Here is a 21,460-nt window from a genome sequence, read left to right as displayed (position 1 = left end):
TTGCTTCTGCAGCACAGTCTTGCCCACCCCAAGTGACACAGAAGGGGCAAAGGAAGGGGACATGGCATCTGTATCTCATCCAAGCAGGTCAGCCCAAAACACTACCAGGAGATCACTGCCTCCAGAAAACCTTGAGAAGCCACAGCTCTGGAGGAGGAAGCAAGACAAAGAGTCTCCTTTCTAGGGAAGGAACTTTGGGTGGAATGAGAAGGAAGGGAACTTCAGGGATGGATCTAGTTTGGTGCTTGAGTTTGGACCCCATTGGGCTTAAGAGTGCCACCCCAGTTTGGACCACAAGGGCCACTGACCATCACTCGATCAAGGAAGGATGCAGAGCCCCCATGGGAGGGGGACCCTCCAGCTCCACAAAGCCCAAGACACGTGCAGATCACTCAGTCGTGTCCAGTCTTTGCAAGCCCCATGGACTGTAGCCCGCCAGGCTCCTTGTTCATGGAGTTCTCCAGGCAAGAATACTGGAGTGGGTGGCCATTCCCTTCTCCAGGGGTGGAACTGGGCTTTCCTGCATTGCAGGCAGACTCTTTACCATCTTAGCCACCAGGAGAGCCCGGAGCCTTGCTAAGCCACTTCCAGCAGAAGGACCTTGTTCTCTTTAGGGCCATGTCTCTCAGCCCAAACATCAGGGGACCGAACCCCTGGTTGGTTACAGTTACTTTTGCCTGCGTTCTTCTGACAACAACAGCCCAATCTCCCTCTGGTAAAATATCTCCTCTGTTAATCTGGGTCTGACCTCGGGCTCAGCGGCAGGAGAGGTCAAGCCCAGACAACCCCACCTAGCACCTTCCCAGCACCACGATGGTTGGGGCCAAGGAGTTGGAAAGGTGTGTGACTGTGAGGCTGGAGCTTCCCCCAGAGCAGAGAATTCCAGGGAAGGAAGAAACCAGAACAGACAGAGTGTGGCCTGGGGTGGAGAGAGCTTGATTCCCAGTGTCCTCACACCACCACGTGGCTTACCCAGGCCTGAAACCAGCTGCCCACAGGCCCGTTTATTTCCTGCAGCCATGAAATTAATAGACGCTTAAGCCTTAGAAGAAAAGCTATGACAAACCTAGACAGTCTGTTAAAAAGCAGAGACATCACTTTGCCAACAAAGATCCATATAGTCAAAGCTATGGTTTTTTCCAGCAGTCATGTATGGATGTGAGAGTTGGAACATAAAGAAAGCTGAGAGCTGAAGAATTCATGCTTTCGAACTGTGGTGCTGGAGAAGACTCTTAATAAAAGACTCAAACCAGCCAATCCTAAGGAAATTAGTCCTGAATATTCATTGGAAGGACTGATGTTGAAGCTGAAACTCCAACACTCTGGCCACCTGATGTGAAGAGCCAACTCATTGGAAAAGACCCTGATGCTGGGAAAGATTGAGGACAGGAGAAGGGGTCAACAGAGGATGAGATGGTTGAATGGCATCACTGACTCAATGGACATGAGTTTGAGCAAGCTCCAGGAGATAGCAAAAGACAGAGAAGCCTGGCTTGCTGCAGCCAGTGGGGTTCCAAACAGTCGGATATGACTTAGCAAATAACAATGAATAACAATAACATAATGAGTTATTTCCAAACTTTATGATCTGAAAAGTTTGGAAATCTGAAAAGAGTTTCCCTGGTGGCTCAGATGGTAAAGAATCAGCCTGCAATGCAGGAAACTCTGGTTTCATCCTTGGGTCGGGAACATCCCCTGGAGAAGGGAATGGCTACTCACTCCAGTATTCTTGCCTGGAGAATTCCATGGAGAGAGGAGCCCAGTGGGCTACAGTCCATGAGGGTCGCAGAGAGTTAGACACAACTGAGTGACTAACACACACACACACATGATCTGAAAAACCCCAAACACGTGTTATCTCATGGTTCCTGGGTTAGTAATCCAAAGGCAATCCAGTAGGGTCCTCTACTCAAGGTTCTCCCGTGAGATTGCTGGCAGCTGAGACTGGGGCTGCAATCTCAGCTGAAGACTCCCCTGGGTGGGACAAACTCCCACACTCATTCATGTGGTTACTGGCAGGATCCAGTTCCTCACGTGCTGCTGGACCTACGGCTCCTTGCCACCTCACATGGACCTCGCCACAGAGCAGTCACACAGGGCAGCTTGCTTCCCCCAGCATGAGTGACCTGGGAGAGCATATCTGAGACACAAGCCATAGTCCAGTTAGAGGCAAATCTCGGTCCTGCCCACACCTGCAGGGAAAGGACTATAGCAGGGAGTGACCACCAAGATGTGGGCTCACAGGGGCCATCCTAGTGCCTGCTTGCAGCAGAGATGTGTCCCACATATGTTGTCAGGAAATTCCTCCCATGAAAGTCAACTGGAGTTGTGTTATTGTCACTCGCAGCTGAAAGACCATGAGCAGCGGACTTCCTCCTTGGAGACTCGTGGGAAGCCCAGTCGAGTGCACTGGCTGGATGGTTGGAGGGCTCAGCTAGTGTGTCCAGCACCAGTGGGAGAGAAGCTCTAGTCACATTTTTGAAGAGAAGTCAAGAGTCCCAACTAGAAAGACACATGGTGTCAGGGCCAGAGAACAGGAATAAGGGCATGGAGTTGGAGACAAAGCCAAAGGGTTAAACGAGGTGAGAACAAGCAGTCTGGGGGCTCAGAGAGAGGCCTGACTGCTCAGGGAGTGGGCTCACTGGAAGTGATGGGTTGGTGTTGCAAACCCAATGCCCACAGGCCAAGGCTGGTGATGTGAGTCAGTGAGGCAGGTTGGCTCAAAGAAAAGCAAATCTGTCTTTTGTTTGCCAGTTTAGAAGTTTACAGAAGAATATTTCCCTGTTATGATAAAGAAGTTGGGGTGATAAGGAGTGGCAAGAACTGGCAAACCAAGGAGCCCATGCCCCGATGCAGGGGCAACAATACTCAGCCCCAGCTCCATGGGCATGGTATGCAAGAACAGAGCCCAGAGCTGTCGCCGGACTGATCTCTCAGGCCAGTCTTTACATTTTACAAAGGTGTGTGTGTGTGTGTGTGTGTGTGTGTGTGTGTGTGTGTCTGCAAGTTGCTCGGTCATGTCGGACTCTTTGCAACCCCATGGATTATATAGCCCGCCAGGATCCTCTGTCCAGGGAGTTTTCTAGGCAAGAATACTGGAGGGGGTTGCCACTCCCTTCTCCAGGGGGGTCTTCCTGACCCAGGGATCAAACCTGGGTCTTCTGCATTGCAGGTGGATTCTTTGCCATCTGAGCCACCTGCGAAGCCCACAAAGAAGTTCTGTGGACCAAAGACAACACATCCCTCACGTCACCAGCGGAGAAGGAAATGGCAACCCACTCCAGTGTTCTTGCCGCGAGAATCCCAGGGATTGGGGAGCCTGGTGGGCTGCCGTCTATGGGGTTGCACAGAGTTGGACATGACTGAAGCGACTTAGCAGCAGCAGCAGCATGTCACCAGGTAAGGAACCCTGGAATAAAGGCCCTTCTGGGCTGGACCCAACACTGGCATGCTGGTGAGTGCCTCCTGCCTCCCAGACACCAGGCCCTTGGATTCAGCCCAGGTTCCTAGGCCCTCTCAGCAGCCACCGTGATCTCACTGCTGTGGCAGGATAATTTACTGAAGTATTGATCTGCATTTTGTTCTTGCCTTGTCTTCCCTTCCTCCACTCCAAGAAGCAGCCCATCACTCCTGTTTTCCAGGCCCACGGGGGTCTGTGCTGCAGGACGCAGAGCAGAAGTTGTCTGGGACTCTCTCCCTGCTTTTGGGCTCCGAGGAGACTCCCCAAGGAGAGGGGCAGAAGGAAGGGCTAGTAGGGGTTCCACCAGGACGAGGTGGCCCTGAAGAGGCAGATCACAAAAAAAGCAGTGGCCATGTGCCGGGCCCTGGGAACCTGCAGCCCAGATGGGGCCTGGAGGAAGGTGATGTCAGCGTCTGACATCCACAGTCCGGAGCTGCTTGGACTTCCTGTTTCTTTGCCCACGTCCCACTTCTCCGAAGGTTCTGGCCATTCTCAAGGAATTAAGGGCTGGTATCGTCCTCCATGCTGGCCTGGAGAGCTCACGAGGGTGCAGTGTGCCTCGTGCTGTGTGGCAGGTGCCAGACCTGTATGCATTTTAGAAAGAGCTGAGTCAGTGAGGAGAGAGGACACAGTCAGGACCGTGAGGCGGCAGGAGACGAGCGAGCCAGCTGGAAGGGGAAGGAAGCATGGTTTCTGGCCATGGAGGTTGTGGAGGAGGCACGGGAGAGGCCCACACACGCGCATCCAAAGGGAGAGTCCGCAGTGCCCTGGGACACAGGCCAGAGAAGGTCTTTTCAGGCCCAGGTTTCCTCCTTGGTAAAAGTTCAGCAATTTTCCCTTGGGGAGCTCTGCTGCTTCTCAGGTGCAGCTCCCGGGGGAATCGTTTAAAGCCAGCTGGGGATTCAAGTAAGGTCAGCGGATCCGAGGCTCAAAAGAATCAAAACACCAGGTGAAGGAGGCTTGCCCAGAGGCAACCCCCACCCCCAAACAACCACCCACGAGCTTCTAGGCAGAAGGCTGCACCCCAGACTCAACTCTTCCTTGGCTTACTTCTCCCCCTTCCTGAGAGCTGCCAGCCTTCCCATCGGTTCTGCCTGCCTTGAAGGGCTCTTCACAGACAGAGCTGTCCAGGCAGAGGGCCCAGGAGGGAGGTCTGGACACCCACAAGGGTCACTCGGGCTCTGCTGGGATCTCCCCACGCTGCTCTGCCACCTGAATCACACTCACAGCCCTCCATCCCCTGTCTTTGCCACGTATCACGCAGCACATGGACTGTAGTCCTATCCAAGCAAGGACAAGAGACATGTCTATCTTTCTTTCAGAAGCGATGGCGATCCGTGCCGCCATAATAGTGTGTGTGAATGTCCGGGCTGATGCTCTGAAGAATATCAACAGCGCTGAAAAGAGAGGCAAACGCCAGGTGCCCATGCTCCAAAGTCATCGACGGGCTTCGAACTGTGATGATGAAGGGTGGTCACTTTGGCGAATTCGACATCACCGAGGATCACAGAGCTGGGAAAGCTATGAGCTTCACAGGCAGGCTGAATAAGTGTGGGGCGCTCAGTCTCAGATTTGATGCACACCTCAAGGGCCTAGGAAAATGGCAGAATAACCTGCTCCCACCCCGTCAGCTTGGTTTCACTGTCCTGACAACCTCCGCGGGCATCAAAGACCACGAAGAAGCGAGACGAAAGCACACAGAAGGAAACAAATCTTTGGATTCTTTTTCTAGGGACGTAATACATACAAATAAAATGCCTCAGAGGGGCGCCTGGAAGCCACGCCACCTCTGAAGGCGTTCTCTGTGTGGGGCCGTATCTCCCCTACGCAGGCAGGACAGGAAAGGAAGGGCGAGAGACGAGGCGGCCACCAGGTGGCGCTGCTGCCGCAGGAACAGCAGCGGGAGCCTCGTGCGCCTGAATCAAAGGGCTGCTTGCTGCTGCTCTTGAGACGCTGGCCACTGGCTCAAACGGAACCACGGAGGCCCCAGCCAGCCTCTGGGGTCCCACATTAAACAAATCAATTAAGACTTCTGCAGAAAGTTCTGTCCCAATCTCTGCTCTCTCACATCTCCATTGTTTGCTCTAGAATGAGCTGAATTATTTATGCTCTTATCTCCTTTAGTCAAGGAGACAGGAGAAAAGCGGGACCAGCAGCGCGGAGGCTCCGCAGGTTCCAGGATGTATCAGGGAATCCCTCAGATCACCAATCCCACACACCAAGGTACCTGCGAGTGATGGTGCGGCTCCCCAGGCAGCTCGGGGCCCTGGGGGTGGAAGCTTGCTTCGCTGTCATCGGCCCTGTGCCCCTGGACATGTTCCCTACATCACTGTCCCGGGCGCCCCCTCCTCAACCGCAGCGTACAGCTGGGAGCTCAGGCGCTTCCGGCCACGGCGATCAGCATCTTCAATATTCTCATCCAGCGCGAGCCAAGCGAAACCTTCTCAACTGCTCTGACCCCAGAGGGTCCTCCCCGACCCCACCTCGCAAATCCGCCCTCCCAAAGAAGCACAACACAGGACCGCGTGCACAGAGTGGAGTCCAGATCTGCTGGGTTCAAGAAAGCAGAGCCCCCTTCTCAACCTCGACACTGCTAAAATTCTCTGCGGTGGGGGCCAGTCTGCGCACTGAATGATGTTGAAGAGCATCCTGACTTCTTCCTGCTAGACCCCATGAGCACCTCCAAGGTGGGGGGCTGCAAAATCGCCCTCTGAGGGGAGCCCTGCCATGGGAAACCCCCAAGGGAAGCAAACCCAAGGAGCCCTGTGGAAAAACAGCCCAACCCAGCCTCCCTGAGCAAAGCCGCTTGCTCCCTGTTGTGTGACTTCGGCAGTCCTCACCTGTCCTGTAGGCGGTGGGTGGTGAGGTAAGTGCCCCAGAGAGCTGCTGTGAGGGTAGGTGAGGTGAGTGAAGTCACACGAGGGGCTGCAGACAGGACCCGACCCAAAGAGGGCACTGCAGGCTGAAACTTGCAAGAACCCTCGCTCCTGCGGCCATTGCTAGTGTGCGCTCACCTTACAGGGGACCCTAAGGCTCAGTGATGGTAAATGACTCACAAGGACCAACAGGAGCCAGAATTAACACCAAGCTGGGGGTCTTCTCCAGGCTGCTCTTGGGTGCCAGGGACTACCTGGAGCTCAAACCTCACCACAGGCATCCACACTCCCAACACCAGTGAGGGCTAGAAGGCGTGATCCATATTTCTGTGCTCAGGACTCCCAGATCATCAAGGCACATTCCAGGCATCCTCCCGGAGGCTGGGAATCTATTCCCAGAGAAAGCCAAGCTGCCAGCTCAAGACTCTTCAAGTGAACCTTCCCAGCTCAAGCCTGTAGGGCACACATGTGCCTCCATTGCTTCCTGTTCTTCTCTGGACCCTGGAGACTCTGGCTCAGGAGGTGGGCCACAGTGGCCAGGGGCTGGGCACCAGGCCTGGCGCCAAGTGGTTGGGGGTTGGGACTCAGACTCTGAGGAAACCAGGGGGCTGTCCCTGGGATGTTCTGAATCCCCTACACAGCCCCCACACCGTCAGGGAAGCAGAGGTCCATATCGGGTCAGCAATGGCCTGGCATATGCAGGAAGAGGGCGGTGGCACCAGCCCCTTGAACGCTGAGCCCAGCCCCAGCACTTTCTTCTCTTGCCTTCCCCTGAGAGACTCACAGTCAGAATTTCTCCGACCCTTCGCCTCTAATGCTGAAAAATTCCTAGGAGCCTTCCATACTTTGTCCTGACCTGGTCTTTCACAACAAGATACCTTATGTTCTTTGACTGTCCCCAAGTCTCTGATTTCCATTTGCTTTGATTTTCATCATCTTAGGAAATATTTAAAATGAGAACAGTTCAGTAGCTTTGGTTCCTTCTCAAAAAAATCAATTGAAAAGCCAGTTGCTATGCAACCCTCAAGCATTGCTGATGTTCTGCTCCCTGGCTGATGGCATATTGTATAAAATAAGATAATCTCTTTTCTTCTGCTGAGTTTTTTTTTTTTTTTTTAAGAAATGGAGAAAAATGTTGTTTTAGGAAAAACTTGAGATAACTCAGAGGCTCCTCATAAGCTGGAAGACAAACAACATGTCCTTTGCACAAGTCCTCCTGATTTTATCCCCAGCGGGCCTCGGTGGGGCCTGGGACAGGTGCAAGGGGAGCAGAGGGCAGGGAAGCTGGGCTGCTTCCATCACAGCTTGGAATGAATAGCAAATCTGAATACCCAGGCCACCTTCTGCCCCCAGTCTGGGTCTCGATCTCACTGCTCCCAGACCTACCCCCTTGCCCTGACTCTGCAGACCTTGGAAGACACAGCTCAGGGCCCTCTCCTGGCAGGGGTCAGCCTGCAGTCCCCTTGGCCTTTCTGTGCTTCAAGCCTTGCAGGGACAGGGCCTCACTCACTGTCAGGAAGCACGTGGCTCCTTTAAGAGCAGCTCATCAGAATCCATTCTCCTTGGGAGCCAAACTCTATTTGTGACTCTCACCCAGAAGCCCTTCCTGGCTTTTCCCGCAACAAGCAGAGCTCACTCCCTCTACACGAGTGCCAGCCAGGCAGTCCCCTCCGGATCACCCCACCCAGGACGCCCGGTGTCCTGTCTCCTTCGTGGTGCTCACCACTCCGAAACGACCTTATTTACTGGTGAACTCACGGGGAGCTGGTGCCCCAGGCCTGGGGGCAGGCACATCCCAGGATCCATTTGCCCAAGAGATGGGTCCTCCCGCTTCCGGAGGTCCCTGAGAGCCCTGGAAACAGGGCCTTACCCCCAGAACTCTGCCAGGTGGTGTCTGTGGCTGGTGGACACAAACTGTTATCAACCACAATGAGATAAGTACAGAAATGGGAAACTTTCATAGCAGTTTGATGGACTGACTTTATGTCTATGGAATTTAATAATAAAAAGTCGGGGCTGGTATTCATGAATAATCTTGGTTTTGTCACATTTCCCTTTTCCAGTTAAACGTACTTACAGAAATATTGGTCAGTGGTGCGACCTCCGGCTCTGAGGCGTTCTGTCTGTCTGGCCTGGCCTCCTTGGCCCTGGCACCTACTCTGCAGCGACTGTCACTGACAGACTTCCTGTTTGATTGCTTCAGGTCCATGGAGTGACCCCTCCTTTCCCAAGGGTGTCTCCCCTGAGCCACAGCCAAGCATCCCACACCGTCCCTGGGCTCCTGTGCGAGGTGCGCCCACTCCAGAGCCCCACCCCTCTGCATGCGATGTCTGTCCAGCACCGGCCTCCCTGGATGTGGTCAGCCAGCCATGTCCTCCTGACTCTCCTATCCCCCCAACCTGTGTTTCTGCAGCGTGTCCTCCCCGGGGAAAGTGAGATTCCCCACCTTGGACCCCACTTGCCTCTTAAAATCCCGCAACTTGCTGAGGAGGCCAGAGTCTGGCCCTGTACCTTTCTGGAACCCTGCAGGACACACAGGCTCTGAGGGGCGACAGCCTTCCCCATGGTTTCCTGAGAACAGGAAGGGTGTGGAGGTAGGGGCGGCGGGCAGGGCATGGGGCAGGGCCTGGGGGAGGCTCTGCTGCAGGAGACGGCTGGGCCCCGCTCCGTCCCTGGGCCCAGGCAAGGGGCAGCAGTATCTTGTCCTTTGTGGCCAGGCTTGGGGGCTGGGGATGGATACGGGCACCGAACTCCACATCCTAGCATGTCCTCTGTCTTGACACCTCTGAACTCCATGGCAGAGGTCTGAGTCTGGTCAGCTGTGCCCTGCTAGGCTACAGCGGGTGCAGTCTGCGCTCTGCCGAAAGCACGCATCGAGCTCCACTTTCTCCCTTCCTGCCACCTCACCACCACGGATTCCCAGCTTCCCAGCAGGAAGTCAGGGAAGTGAGCGGGGACCTCGGGCCCCCTGTGCCCTCTCACTTCTCACTGCATCGGTCCTGGTCTCGCTGGAGCTGTCCCACTGCCCAGGTGGGCTGCGGCCACCTATCTTGTTGGCCAGGGGCTCCGGTTAGCCCCATGGCCCGCCCTCCCCATACCATCCGCAGAAAGAGGAGCGTCACAAGGGGCCCATGCCCACTCCCCTTACCCTCACTCTACCTGTGGGGGACTCCGAGGGTATCAACATGGCCCAGGCAAAGCAGAACCCCTCCCGACAAGGTGGAACGTAAGGAGCTGTGGCCAGACTGGCCGTGGCCATGAGGGCAGGCCCTGCCACACTTCATAACCTGACCTCACCTGCAGGCGAGGCCATGCACTGGTGGCAGCCTGCATCCCCCTCTAGCCGATGTGGCTTGCTCGAAGTTTCCACAGACACTCGGGTGACTGAGGTCCCAGGCCCAGGCCCAGGAAAGGCAAGATTGCCCACAGGGTGGAAGAACACAGAGGCCTCTCCACTACCTCCAAGCCATCACAGAGAAGAGGAGCCAAGTAAAGCGTGAAGTCCTTCCTGCATCCTCCTTCAAATCAGAAATAAAACATTGGACACGACACTTGTAGCATGCCACTAGAGACCCTTCCCCAGGTGCTAGCACTCAGTTAAACAGAAATACTTGGACTCTCTCATTTTTAAATTATTGCTTTTAAAAAAAATAAGCAATTTTTCCATAGTTAAAAATGTGCTATAAGTGTATAAAAGAAACCAAGTATAAAAGAAACATCCTTATCATGATACATTAAGAAAATTCACCAAAGTAGAAGGAAGAAAATAAAAATCCATGACCTACTACCCAGAGATAAGTACTGTTCACATTTTATGTATTCCTTCAGTCCCTTCTGTGTATATATTTGTACACAAAATCGAGATCATAATACTGGAAGCTTATATCCTTCTTTCCCCAAAAGCAAACCAACTTGACTTTATGCTGTAACCATTTTCCAAAGCCCTTACACATGCTTTGAAAATGGGATTTATTGCCAGTCTAATAACCCACCATTGAAAAAGCAAGAAAGTTCCAGAAAAACATTTATTTCTGCTTTATTGACTATGCCAAAGCCTTTGACTGTGTGGATCACAATAAACTGTGGAAAATTCTGAAAGAGATGGGAATACCAGACCACCTGACCTGCCTCCTGAGCAATCTGTATGCAGGTCAGGAAGCAACAGTTAGAACTGGACATGGAACAACAGACTGGTTCCAAATAGGAAAAGGAGTACGTCAAGGCTGTATATTGTCACCCTGCTTATTTAACTTATATGCAGATTACATCATGAGAAACGCTAGGCTGGAGGAAGCACAAGCTGGAATCAAGATTGCCAGGAGAAATATCAATCACCTCAGATACGCAGATGACACCACCCTTATGGCAGAAAGTGAAGAAGAATTCAAGAGCCTCTTAATGAAAGTGAAAGAGGAGAGTGAAAAAGTTGGCTTAAAGCTCAACATTCAGAAAACTAAGATCATGGCATCCGGTCCCATCACTTCATGGCAAATAGATGGGGGATTTTATTTTTGGGGGCTCCAAAATCACTGCAGATGGTGACTGCAGCCATGAAATTAAAAGACACTTACTCCTTGGAAGGAAAGTTATGACCAACCTAGACAGCATATTAAAAAGCAGAGACATTACTTTGCCAACAAAGGTCCATCTAGTCAAGGCTATGGTTTTTCTAGTAGTCATGTATGGATGTGAGAGTTGGACTGTAAAGAAAGCTGAGCGCTGAAGAATTGATGCTTTTGAACTGTGGTGTTGGAGGAGACTGTTGAGAGTCCCTTGGACTGCAAGGAGATACAACCAGTCCATTCTAAAGGAGATCAGTCCTGGGTGTTCTTTGGAAGGACTGATGTTGAAGCTGAAACTCCAGTACTTTGGCCACCTGATGTGAAGAGCTGACTCATTTGAAAAGCCCCTGATGCTGGGAAAGATTGAAGGCGGGAGGAGAAGGGGACAACAAAGGATGAGATGGTTAGATGGCATCACCGACACGATGGACATGGGTTTGGGTGGGCTCCGGGAGTTGGTGATAGACAGGGAGGCCTGGCGTGCTGCGGTTCACGGGGTCGCAAAGAGTCGGACACGACTGAGCGACTGATCTGAACTGAACTGAGAATTTCCAAAACCTCAGTAACAAAATTATATGTCTCTTTCTTGTTGCCCATTTTACTGTAACTGTCTCATAAGGGCAGCATTTCCCAAAGTAAATTCTGTAGAACGTTGATTCCATGAGGAAAAGGGTTCTGTTGAGAAAGAATTTTGAGAAACCATGTGTATTAACCCACCTCTTGGAGATTCACCCTGCACATTTTCATAGTAAAGTCTCTGAGAAATTTTGTTATCAGAAATACCTGTTTTACTTTGTCGTATAGGCCTTTCCCAGACTCATTTGACCATGGAACCCCTCTATTCTCCTATGCAAACATCTAAGAACATCCTAAGAATTAGCAATGCAGAACACTTTTAAGGACAATGTGCTTCTTTTTCTACCTTTAAATAAAATTTGGGTTGTGATGTTACCATCTGTTACCAATTCTCACCCTCTCAGCTCCCAAGGAGCTGATCAGGCTCCCTGCCCTGCTGGTGCCTTCAGCAGAGGCTCCTGGGCTTTGCCAGGTGCCCCAGACTCGGGGTGCTCCCCTGTGCCCTCCAGGCTTTAGCCCCGCGTGCCAGTGTCTCCCTGGCTGGCCCTCCTGGAATGGCACGAGGTGCCCCAGACCCAACACATCTCCTCTCAGCTCGCTGCCTTTCTCCCCAATGTGCCCCGTCCCCTCCTGTGCTCTCCCCCTCAGGGGCCGCCTCATCACCTAGCAGGCTGCCCAAGGCACAAGCTCAGTGGCCTTTCACCTTCATCCACGTAGCACCCATCCCCTCCTGGTCTGGCCTCCTAAAATTCTCTCCCTTCTCTGTGGCTATGGTCCCAGGACAGCCCACGACTGTCCTCCCTTTGACGCTGCCCACTTTCTCCCAAGCCACCACTCCCACGGCCATTCTGCACACTGGAGCCCGGGGATCTTCTTAGAAATGCAAATCGGATCGTGTTACTCTCCTGCTAGAAACTGCCCTAGTGAGAAAACCAACCCCCTTGGCAGGAGGTACAGAGCCCTGAGGATCCGCTCCTTCCAGCTAGCTTCTTCAGCACCAACTTCTGCTGTTTTCCCATCTTACGCTGTCCCCTTCAGTCAGATTCAGCTGCCCCGTTCCTCCCACGGCCTGCTCTCTTCCTGCCTTTAACTTGAAACATCCCTGTGCTGGTTCATCCCCTTTTTCACTCCCTCCCTGTGGCTGAAAAGTCACTGCCTCCAGTCATCTGCCTTGACCTCTAAGGAAGGCTTGCCTGCCCCACCTTTCCCCTGCCAAGTCTCTGAGCCCTCGGTTATAACTGTTTCCCTGTCTGCATCTCCATTCCAGAGCAGCCCCTGAGGTCCAGGGGGTGACACCTGATGCACAAAAACCCTCAAAAAGTGCTTGTTAGATGATGAGCTTTGTCCTGAGGCAAATGGATGTGGCAAATTATATGAACAGACTTTCTGATATTAAACAATCATCACCTTCCTATAATAAACCCTATTTAATCATGAGGGGAATTTCTCTTTATGCATTGTTGAATGAAAGACTTAAAGCCTTAGGATTTTTTACATCTATTTTTAGAAGTGAAACAGGTCTGTACTTTGTCTTAGATATGCTACCTTTGGCAACTTTGCATGTAGGAATCAGATCGTCCTGAAAGAGAAATGGGGTGGATTTTAGAACATATATATATTCTGAAATTGTTTATATGATATTGCATTATCTTTGCTTAATAATTCCTTGCAAATGAATAAAATATACTGGCAAAAACAGGTTACCTGATTCTCTGTTTAGAGGTAATTTTAAGATAACTTTGAAAACAGTGAAGCACTTGAGTTCTCACATGATTATGGGGTTTCCCGTTTCCCCAAGAAATCCTGAATTTCCCAAGATCTTCTGGGTCCCTGACCCAGAGTTTCTCAAAATCTTACCTTCAGGTTTTCTACTGGTTTCTACCAGGTTTCTACCTGCGTGAGATACTTAAGGAAAGAAAAACAAGAAGAAACATCTTTGGGTGGGGACAATTTAGCACAAAGCCTGTCAGGAAGTAGTTAAAATAATCAAGGCTTTGTTCCATGGAGTAATTAACATCGGGAAGGAGACAGACAGTTCCTAGGCCAAATAAGAACCAAAACGTTGCCAGCACTGGTAAGCAGTTAACCACACAGAGCCCTCCAGTTTTTCCTTTTAGTGCCCTGACCACTCGGTAGCTCTTCTCCTCTTCCTACCCACTGCCCTCTGCAGAGGCAAAAAGTGGGGAGGGGGCTGGATATAACCATGCCCATCCCTCACGATACCAGCCTCGAAATTCCTCAGATGCCGAAGGATGCTAATGAGGGGTCTCAGGCCAGGAAAGGGGAACCCAGCCTGAGGAGGGGGCGGGAGGGGGAGGAACAGGGAGCAGGTTGATGACTGCTCTAATGGGGATGCACAAGTCCCGTTGGACATTCCAAAGCCCTTTGTCAGCAAACGGAGGCTGGAACTGTATCACTGGGCGTGGGTCACCCTAACCTTACCCCGCTGTATACTGCTCCTGCGTGCCGAGAATGTCCCACTCTGCCACAAACTGCCTGCTTACCTGCAGAGGAAGGTGTGCACGCCCCTCCTTCACAGACCACCACTGGGTATCAGGGTGGAAGGGTCGGGAAAAGGCCCAGGCAGCAACTGTCCCCAGAGCTTTCCCTTCAGCCAGGAAAAGCACCCCACTGTGGGTTGCATTGTACATATGCTTTCTGATATTTTAGCTTATGCTTCCTCTCTTCTTTCTAGACTAAATACGCCAAAGATTTGCTTTTCCCAAGGCTCGCTTCTCGATGGATCCTATTGTTACTTTCTATTTGCTACTTTATTGATTTTTGCCTTTTCCTAAACTATTTCCTTTTTACTTTCCTTAGGTTTTGGGGTTTGGGTAGTTGTTAATATCTGTTCTAACTTACTGAGTTGAATACAGGGCTAACTTGTTTTCATTCGCTCAGTGTGATCTTGGGAGGCGCCTGCCTCTGAATACAGCTTTGGCCACACTCCACAGGTTTTGATCTGTAGTGCTCTCATTTTGATTGCAATTGAGGCTCCAACAGTATTCTTCCCAGGAGATTTTTTTTTTTTTTTTCAGAGAGACTGGACTTACTCTTTTTATATATCCCTTTCCTCCATCTAGTTTTAGAGCACTGAGTATAGTCCAAACAATTTTTGCTGTATGAAATTCACTAAAACTTTCTTTACGACCTAAAGTACATTTGTAATTGTTAAATGTTCTATGATTCCTCAAAAAGAAGGCGTATCTTTCCATAGGTATAGCAAGGGGAAAAGATGATATAACTAATTTAACTTTACCCATTATATTATTTGTGCTTCCCAGGCAGCTCAGTGGTAAAGAATTCGCCTGCAGTGTAGGAGACATTGGGTTCAGTTCCTGGTTTGGGAAGATCCCCTGGAGTAGGAAATAGCAACCCACTCCAGTATTCTTGCTAGGGAAAACTCCATGGACAGAGAAGCCTGGTGGGCTACAATCCATGGGGTTGCAGAGTCGGACACAACTGAGCATACTAAGCATGAGCATTGTATTATTTGAAACTCCTGTGCCTTTAAGAATGTAACCTGTTAAAGGTTTCGGAAAAGGTATGAAAGACTCCTGCAGTTAGGTTTTTGCAGATTTCCCCCTTGTTCTGACAGTCTGCTTTGGTACATTTTACATTGTCCTTGGGACATTGAGGGACCATGACTACCATCCTCTGCAGTGGTCACTTGTATCACTATAGTGTAACACACTTCCCAAGGCAGGAAAAGTGGGCTCGAGGCCCAGCATTGCTGGGATTTGTCCAATCACAGAGTCCTTCGTCATCATGTCTATACTGCAGATCTTGTATGTTGTGTGCAGTTCAATTTCATTTTGTGAGACTAAGGCTCTGCCTCTGAGTAGAGGACTTAACCCTCCCCATAATTACTACGCCTGATGTGCCTCGGCTTCATCTTAATACGACTTGACTTTATTCATACTGAGTGAGGTCAGACCACGGATTCCAGAATTTGGCTGCCAGGGTGAGAAGCTGGACTCCTAAGGAGCCAGAGAAAGAAAGAAAGCAAGTGAAGTCACTCAGTTGTGTCTGACTCTTTGCAACCCCATGAACTGTAGCCTACAATGCTCCTCCGTCCATGGGATTTTCCAGGCAAGAGTACTGGAGTGGGTTGCCATATCCTTCTCCAGGGTATCTTCCCGACCCAGGGATTGAACCCAGGTCTCCCATATTGTAGGCAGACGCTTTACCATCTGAGCCACCAGGGAAGTCTAAGGAGCCAGACGCTACTGGCTACTCATGCCACTGAACTGCCTTAAACCTCAGTTTAAGTTTCACAGGTCCTTACTTGTGAAATGGGATCATCATAGTTCCACCTCCTCCTCTGTCCTTGGATTGAGTTAATTTCATGTAAAGTGCTCCCAAGCTGCTTAGCACAGGCCTGGCTCAGTCCACACCGGCCTGGCACCACGAGGCTCCTTCCTTCCTCACCAGCTCTCCTTTCAGCCCACCCTGTTATCTTTCCGTCTGGGGGCTTCCTAACCCCACTTGCATAGACCTGTGCATGCTGATAGGAAAAAGGCTTCAAGTCTGACAGCAAAGGGGTGTAAGAAGGCCAAGAGCGCTCAGTGAGAACAGCAGCTACGTGGCATGAGAAGAGGACGTAGGCTGAAGACACAGGCAGGAGTCAAACTGAGGGGCGTCTCCACCTTGCGTTTCTGCTGCTTTGACATCCAGGGCCTCGCTGACCTGGGAGGAACTGTCCCTCCCAGGCTTAACCAATTCCCAGAGTCAGTAAAGTGCTCACTCTGAAGCACATGCTCTTCAAATGCAGACCAACCGATGCAGAGTCCACACCCCCAGCCATCTCCTTCATCGGGCGCTCACGCTCCAGCCCATTATCCCCAGAGCACATCCCCAAGGACCAGGTACCAGGCACTCTGAGGCAGCCCTGGTTCCCCAGAGCCCACTGAGATGATTCCCACCGGCCAGTCCTAAGCCTGCTTACCCGTGATTAACCTGGTCCTTCCCAAGGAATCCATAATGAAGGCGCTCACCCAGTTTCCCTCTCCTTTCCCAGGCCTCCCGACCAACCCTGGAGCTTCCCTGTGCAGCCCTGCAGGGCCAGAAACTGTGGGTAAAACCCAGCTCTTCCATGGCAGTCACCTCCTGAGCTGTTGGTCTCACCAAACCTGAACCTAAATTTTTAAAGAGAAAGTGAGGTTGAAAGGAGAGCAGGGGCGGCTCACAAGTTCCTTGTTTCTTACAGGAAACACGGGGCAGCTGGGGAGAGGCGAGGTGGTTTTGGCCAACATAAAGGCTTTTCAAGGGGGCCTCTGCCCCACTGGAGGGCCCCATTCATCCCACAGAGGTGGGGGCCCTGGTGAGGTGCCCACTCACCTTCCCGTAGCTCAGCAGGATTATCCGCACCAGGACGACATTGATGTGGGCCCCCAAGGACTCATCGTGATAGATTTCGTTGACCTGAAAGACAACCAGGGACACGTCAGCAGAAACCACAGACTCACAGACCAGCCCTGGCTTTGTAAATGGCATCGCCACCAGCTCAGCCCCGGGGCAGAACCCGGGCACACCACCCCACCCCTTCCTCCTTGCCACACTTCATACTCAGGCATTACCATCAGCTCTGAATCAACCCCTTCCTTTCCCTCTGCTCCTCCTGCCCTCTTACAGCCAACCACTGAGTGGACACTGCCCCTCTCTCCTCAGCAGCCCCTCCGACCACCCCAGGGAATCTCCACCTAGAGCCTACACTGGGATGTGAACACTGCCCACGCTAAATGCTGGAGCCGCTAACTGCAACACAGCCCTTTCTGCCAGGGTGAACACGGCTCAAACCTCGGTAGAAGGGGCAATCCTGGGACTGTCATTGGTAGAAATTACTCCATAGGCGCTGTCGCTGGTTGTGAAATATTATCTGTACTCATCACAGCTTGGAAAGGGGAGTCATTTTAGGTGACCCCTAGATCTAATTTTTAATGTGCTAATTAAGAACAGATATTGCTGTACCACAAAGGTGCTTTCTGTGTTCTGTTTTGGGAACTACAGATGACTCAGTGGGCTTCCTTTGTGTTTTATCATTTTTTACTTTCTTTTTTGGGCTTCCCAGGTGGCGCTAGTGGTAAAGAACCCATCTGCTGGGTTGGGAAGATGCCTTGGAGGAGGGCATGGCAACCCACTCCAGTATTCTTGCCTGGAGAAGCCCCAGGGACAGAGGAGCCTGGTGGGCTACAGTCCATAGAGTCGCAAAGAGTCGGACACAATCGAAGTGACTTAGCACATGCATGTATTTTATTTTTTACATTTACAAACATTATTTGAACAGGTACCCGTGGGCCTCAGCAGAAGTCAGAGGAGTCCACGGCACAAGAAAGGTGAGGCACCTCCCCTCCCCACAGCATAGCCTGCATGGCCTTCCAGAAACACTGGTTATGGTTAACCCCGCGTTCAGGGCCAGCCAAGTCTCCCTTTCCCACTGATCGCACCCTCACACTCTCAGGATCTTACCTGGAACAATGCTCTCACTACCAGCCCCTTCATTCATTCACTTCCTGACCAAACTTGACTCTTCTGGAGGCCCAGCCTCCAGATCTCATCTGCTTCCCAGGAAGCATCAGGGTCCATTACTTCCTGAGTTCTCTGTATTTTCCCTGCATGTCTCCAGCACTCAGGATGCAGTCGCACCCAGCAGATACTCAGGACACACTTGTCAAGAGAACAAATCCACTCATGCCATCACTCAGTGGAGAGGCATGAACTCGTCGTGCAGGGCCTCCCTGTGTGCAGACCAAACCCCAGAACGCTGACCTTCCCCTGGTGAGGGCAGATCCCGCCACATGCATGTCCCAAAGCCCACTCTGTCATCTCAGGCCAGGGCCCTTCTCCCCCGGAATCCCAACTTTTCGAATCTCTATCTGAGCAATGGAAATTGCTACCTACAAACAGCAGGAAAACCCTTTGGGAAATCTGAGAGTTAGCAAGTAAAATCGATTCACGATGGATGGGACGTGCAGGCACATGGGGCATGGTAGACAAAGAGCCTGGTGATGACTGTCACCCTTGCTGTGGCACCAATGAGAGGGAAAGAGGGGTCCTGGGACGCCTCCAGCCAGCCCTACATGTGGCCCCGTGGGAAGCCTCCTGCCCACAAATCTACTTTCCAATTATAATTTCTCTGCCCAGACCTGGCTTTCCTCCAGGGAAGCGATGACCGATAGCCTACAGGATGGTCACTGCAACTCGTGCATGAGTCTGGAGAGAGTGAACACTGGCCTGAGAGTCACACGCCGACAAGGTGAAGCTATGACTGGCAAGGTGGAGCCAACTCACCCACACTGGGCCTTCCCTTCAGTAAAACAAGATGAAGTCTCAACTTGCTTTGTGAGGACTAGACTTCCACACGTATGTGATGGACTGATCCTGGTGAAAACAGCAAAGCTGGGGTTGTTACTGCTGCTAAGCCATGTCACCCTGCAGCCCCTAGGAGGTCGCAGTGGCAGGGTGCACACCCTCTAAATCCGGATGTCCTTGCCCACCTTTGAGGGTCAAACCAGACCTAGGCTTTTTGGTCCACAGTGAGACAATAACCCTAAAAGTCAGTTTTTCCTAAGAGAGAGGGTTTTTTTTTTTTGTCTGTTTCCAAAGTATCATTTTATCTCTCACAAGCAATTTGGCTCACAGAGTTTGACCGAAAGTTGTGGTGTAGAACAGAAGAAGGCAGTGATACAGGGAGGTTCCGCTGCCCCTGAGGCGGGGAGCAGGGGTGGGCACGAGAGAAGAGAGGGGGCAGAGACAGGGGTGAATGGCAAGCTTCACTCTACACGCTTCACTTCTGACTCCCAGGTCATGCTTCGAGTGAAAACAGTTCAGATACTTGGGAAGAAGATGAAAGCAGAGAAAGCTTGAACCTTCTCTCTGGGACCTGGGAGGGGACAAGGTCACATCAAGTCCCCGAAGTCTGGGTGACTTCAGATGGCTACCCCTGGGGACCCAAAGACAGTGGCAGGGTAGCCTGCTGTTCAGAAGGGATTCAGGGCTGAGTTTACAGAATTATCTCCTTTGATGTTCCCAATAGCTGTTGGAGGCCAGAAGGAGGGGTGTCAAGCCCTCCTGAGAGATGAGGAAGCTGAGGCTGGCCCCCGAGGGAGGAAGGAGATGCAGGGCTGGCCCCACTTCAGTTGCTGGCCCAGAGCCTGCCATCAAGGCCCTCCTGTCTCCTGGCCCCACCACTAGGGCTGAGGGTGGCCACTCTCACCTCAGGGAAGGGGTCTTATGTCCTTCTTGGACAGTGGGCGGGTCTGACCCTGACTCCTGATTCTGGACAGAAGGGGGCCAGACCCCCCAGCAACTCCACCACTAGGTCCCAAGCTCTGCGAGGCAAAGCCCCACCTCCCGCTGGGGGTGAGGGCCAGGTGTTCAGGGCCAGGGTGTCGGGCTGCTGCACAAGGCCCAGCTGTATCTTCTGAGCTGCCCACCAGCCACCAGCTCCTGGCAGTGGGGCTGGGCATCCTGCCTCTGGCCTTGGAGACCAACTAGGCCTTCAGGACTGCTGGGGAGCTAGACAGGGCATGTCCAGAGCTTGCCCAGGAGACAGCCAAAAAGGAAGCCAGGCCTGCTCTTGAGGTGTCCCAGCCCTGCCTGCCCTGGTGCCCTCCACTGAGGTGCACCTTTCTCTGTTTCTCCTAGAAAGCCTCCGCCCTTCCACACAGAGACACAGCTCCACACAACCTGCTTCTTTGGGAATCGGGGCTTTGAGCTGGGTGTGCCCCAGCCCCTCTCTACAGCACAGGCACCTCTTGGCAGCTGCTGGACCTTCTAGGTGGTCCCCAACCTGGATCCCCACTCCTAAGCCCTCCTGATGGCTCGGCCCCTGCAGACCCCCCAGCAGGTGGGAACCCCGCAGTGACCAGCTGGCGGGGCATGTCTTCTTGCCCATTAGGTGGTGTGACCGAACCCTTACGCCTGCAAACACGTCCCCCTCTGGCGTCCGGCTCCCAGTGCCCATGCTGTGATTCATCAGGACCAGAAAGAGCAGAATGCAGGGCTTGTGGGGCATGGAGGAGGCAGGCTGTGCTGAGGAGAGGGCCCTGCCCTGCCCCCCAGGGCCACGCCAACTTTTTAGTGGGTTGTGAAATTGCCACAGCCCCACAAAGCTAGCTGCACCCCATTCCCCACAGGATGCTCCAGCAGGGCCCACTGTGGCCTGGAGACCCCCATGAAGGGGCAATACTTCTGCCAAGCAGAGAGCCCACAGACACAGCACAAAAAGCCACAAAGACAGAGGCAGCTTCCCAACATCTGCCTTCCAATGCCCCTTCCTCTTCAACCCCCATTCCACTTTCTCAACAGGCAGACAGGAAGCAGCTCCTCTCCACCCCATGTCCTCCTGCCCAACCTCCCACCCTCATGGATCATTCTTTATGATGGCTGCCACTCCGAAAGGTCTGACTTCCTCTTTCCTCTGCCTGAAACCCTCAACGGCTCCTCAGTGCTTTCAGGAACAGCCCTCAGCCCTCAGCTTGGCACGTGGGGCCCTTTCAAAGGTGGCCCTGGCTTGCTTCTCTGAGCTCCACTTCAGCTACTTTCCTTCAGGAACCCTCACTCCTGACAGCTCCGCCTTCTCCTGCTTGTGCAATGCTTTGTACCTGTAATTCCCTCTCCAGCCTCTGGATTCTTGAAAAGCATTTGAAAAAGCAAAGGGCAATCAATGTGTTTCAAAGGAGGAGGGCAGTTATCACCCTGCGAGCGTCCCGCAACCCCCAGCCCAGGGCCTTCCCCCTACAACGGGAGGAAGCCCGCTGCAGCTTCTCAGGTTGCCCCTGCTTGCTCACAAGGATCCAGTCTGAGCTTCTTAAACAGGGAGTCCTACCCTTCCCTGGGACCTTTGTACTTGCTGTGCCTCCGGTTTCTCACGCTCTTCCCCCAGCACAACTATCCTCTGCTCAAAGTGAGCCCTGAAAAGTAGTTGCTCCCAGAACAGCATGGAGGTTCCTTAAAAAACTAAAAATAGAGCTACCACATGATGC

General features: G+C 52.3%; 1 protein-coding gene across 1 annotated transcript in view; it reads right to left on the bottom strand.

Moving 5' to 3' along the window:
- The window catches only part of ADAMTS2 (ADAM metallopeptidase with thrombospondin type 1 motif 2), a 245,248-nt gene that overhangs the window by 57,742 nt on the left and 166,046 nt on the right, over window positions 1-21,460 (bottom strand). The window contains 1 exon segment of the mRNA NM_174631.2: window positions 16,815-16,898. Within this exon segment, the coding sequence (NP_777056.1) occupies window positions 16,815-16,898 (84 nt within the window).

The sequence above is a fragment of the Bos taurus genome, chromosome 7 (genome assembly GCF_002263795.3).
Source record: "Bos taurus isolate L1 Dominette 01449 registration number 42190680 breed Hereford chromosome 7, ARS-UCD2.0, whole genome shotgun sequence".
In the NCBI taxonomy this organism is placed as follows: domain Eukaryota; kingdom Metazoa; phylum Chordata; class Mammalia; order Artiodactyla; family Bovidae; genus Bos; species Bos taurus.
This window is presented reverse-complemented; position numbering and strand designations above follow the sequence as displayed.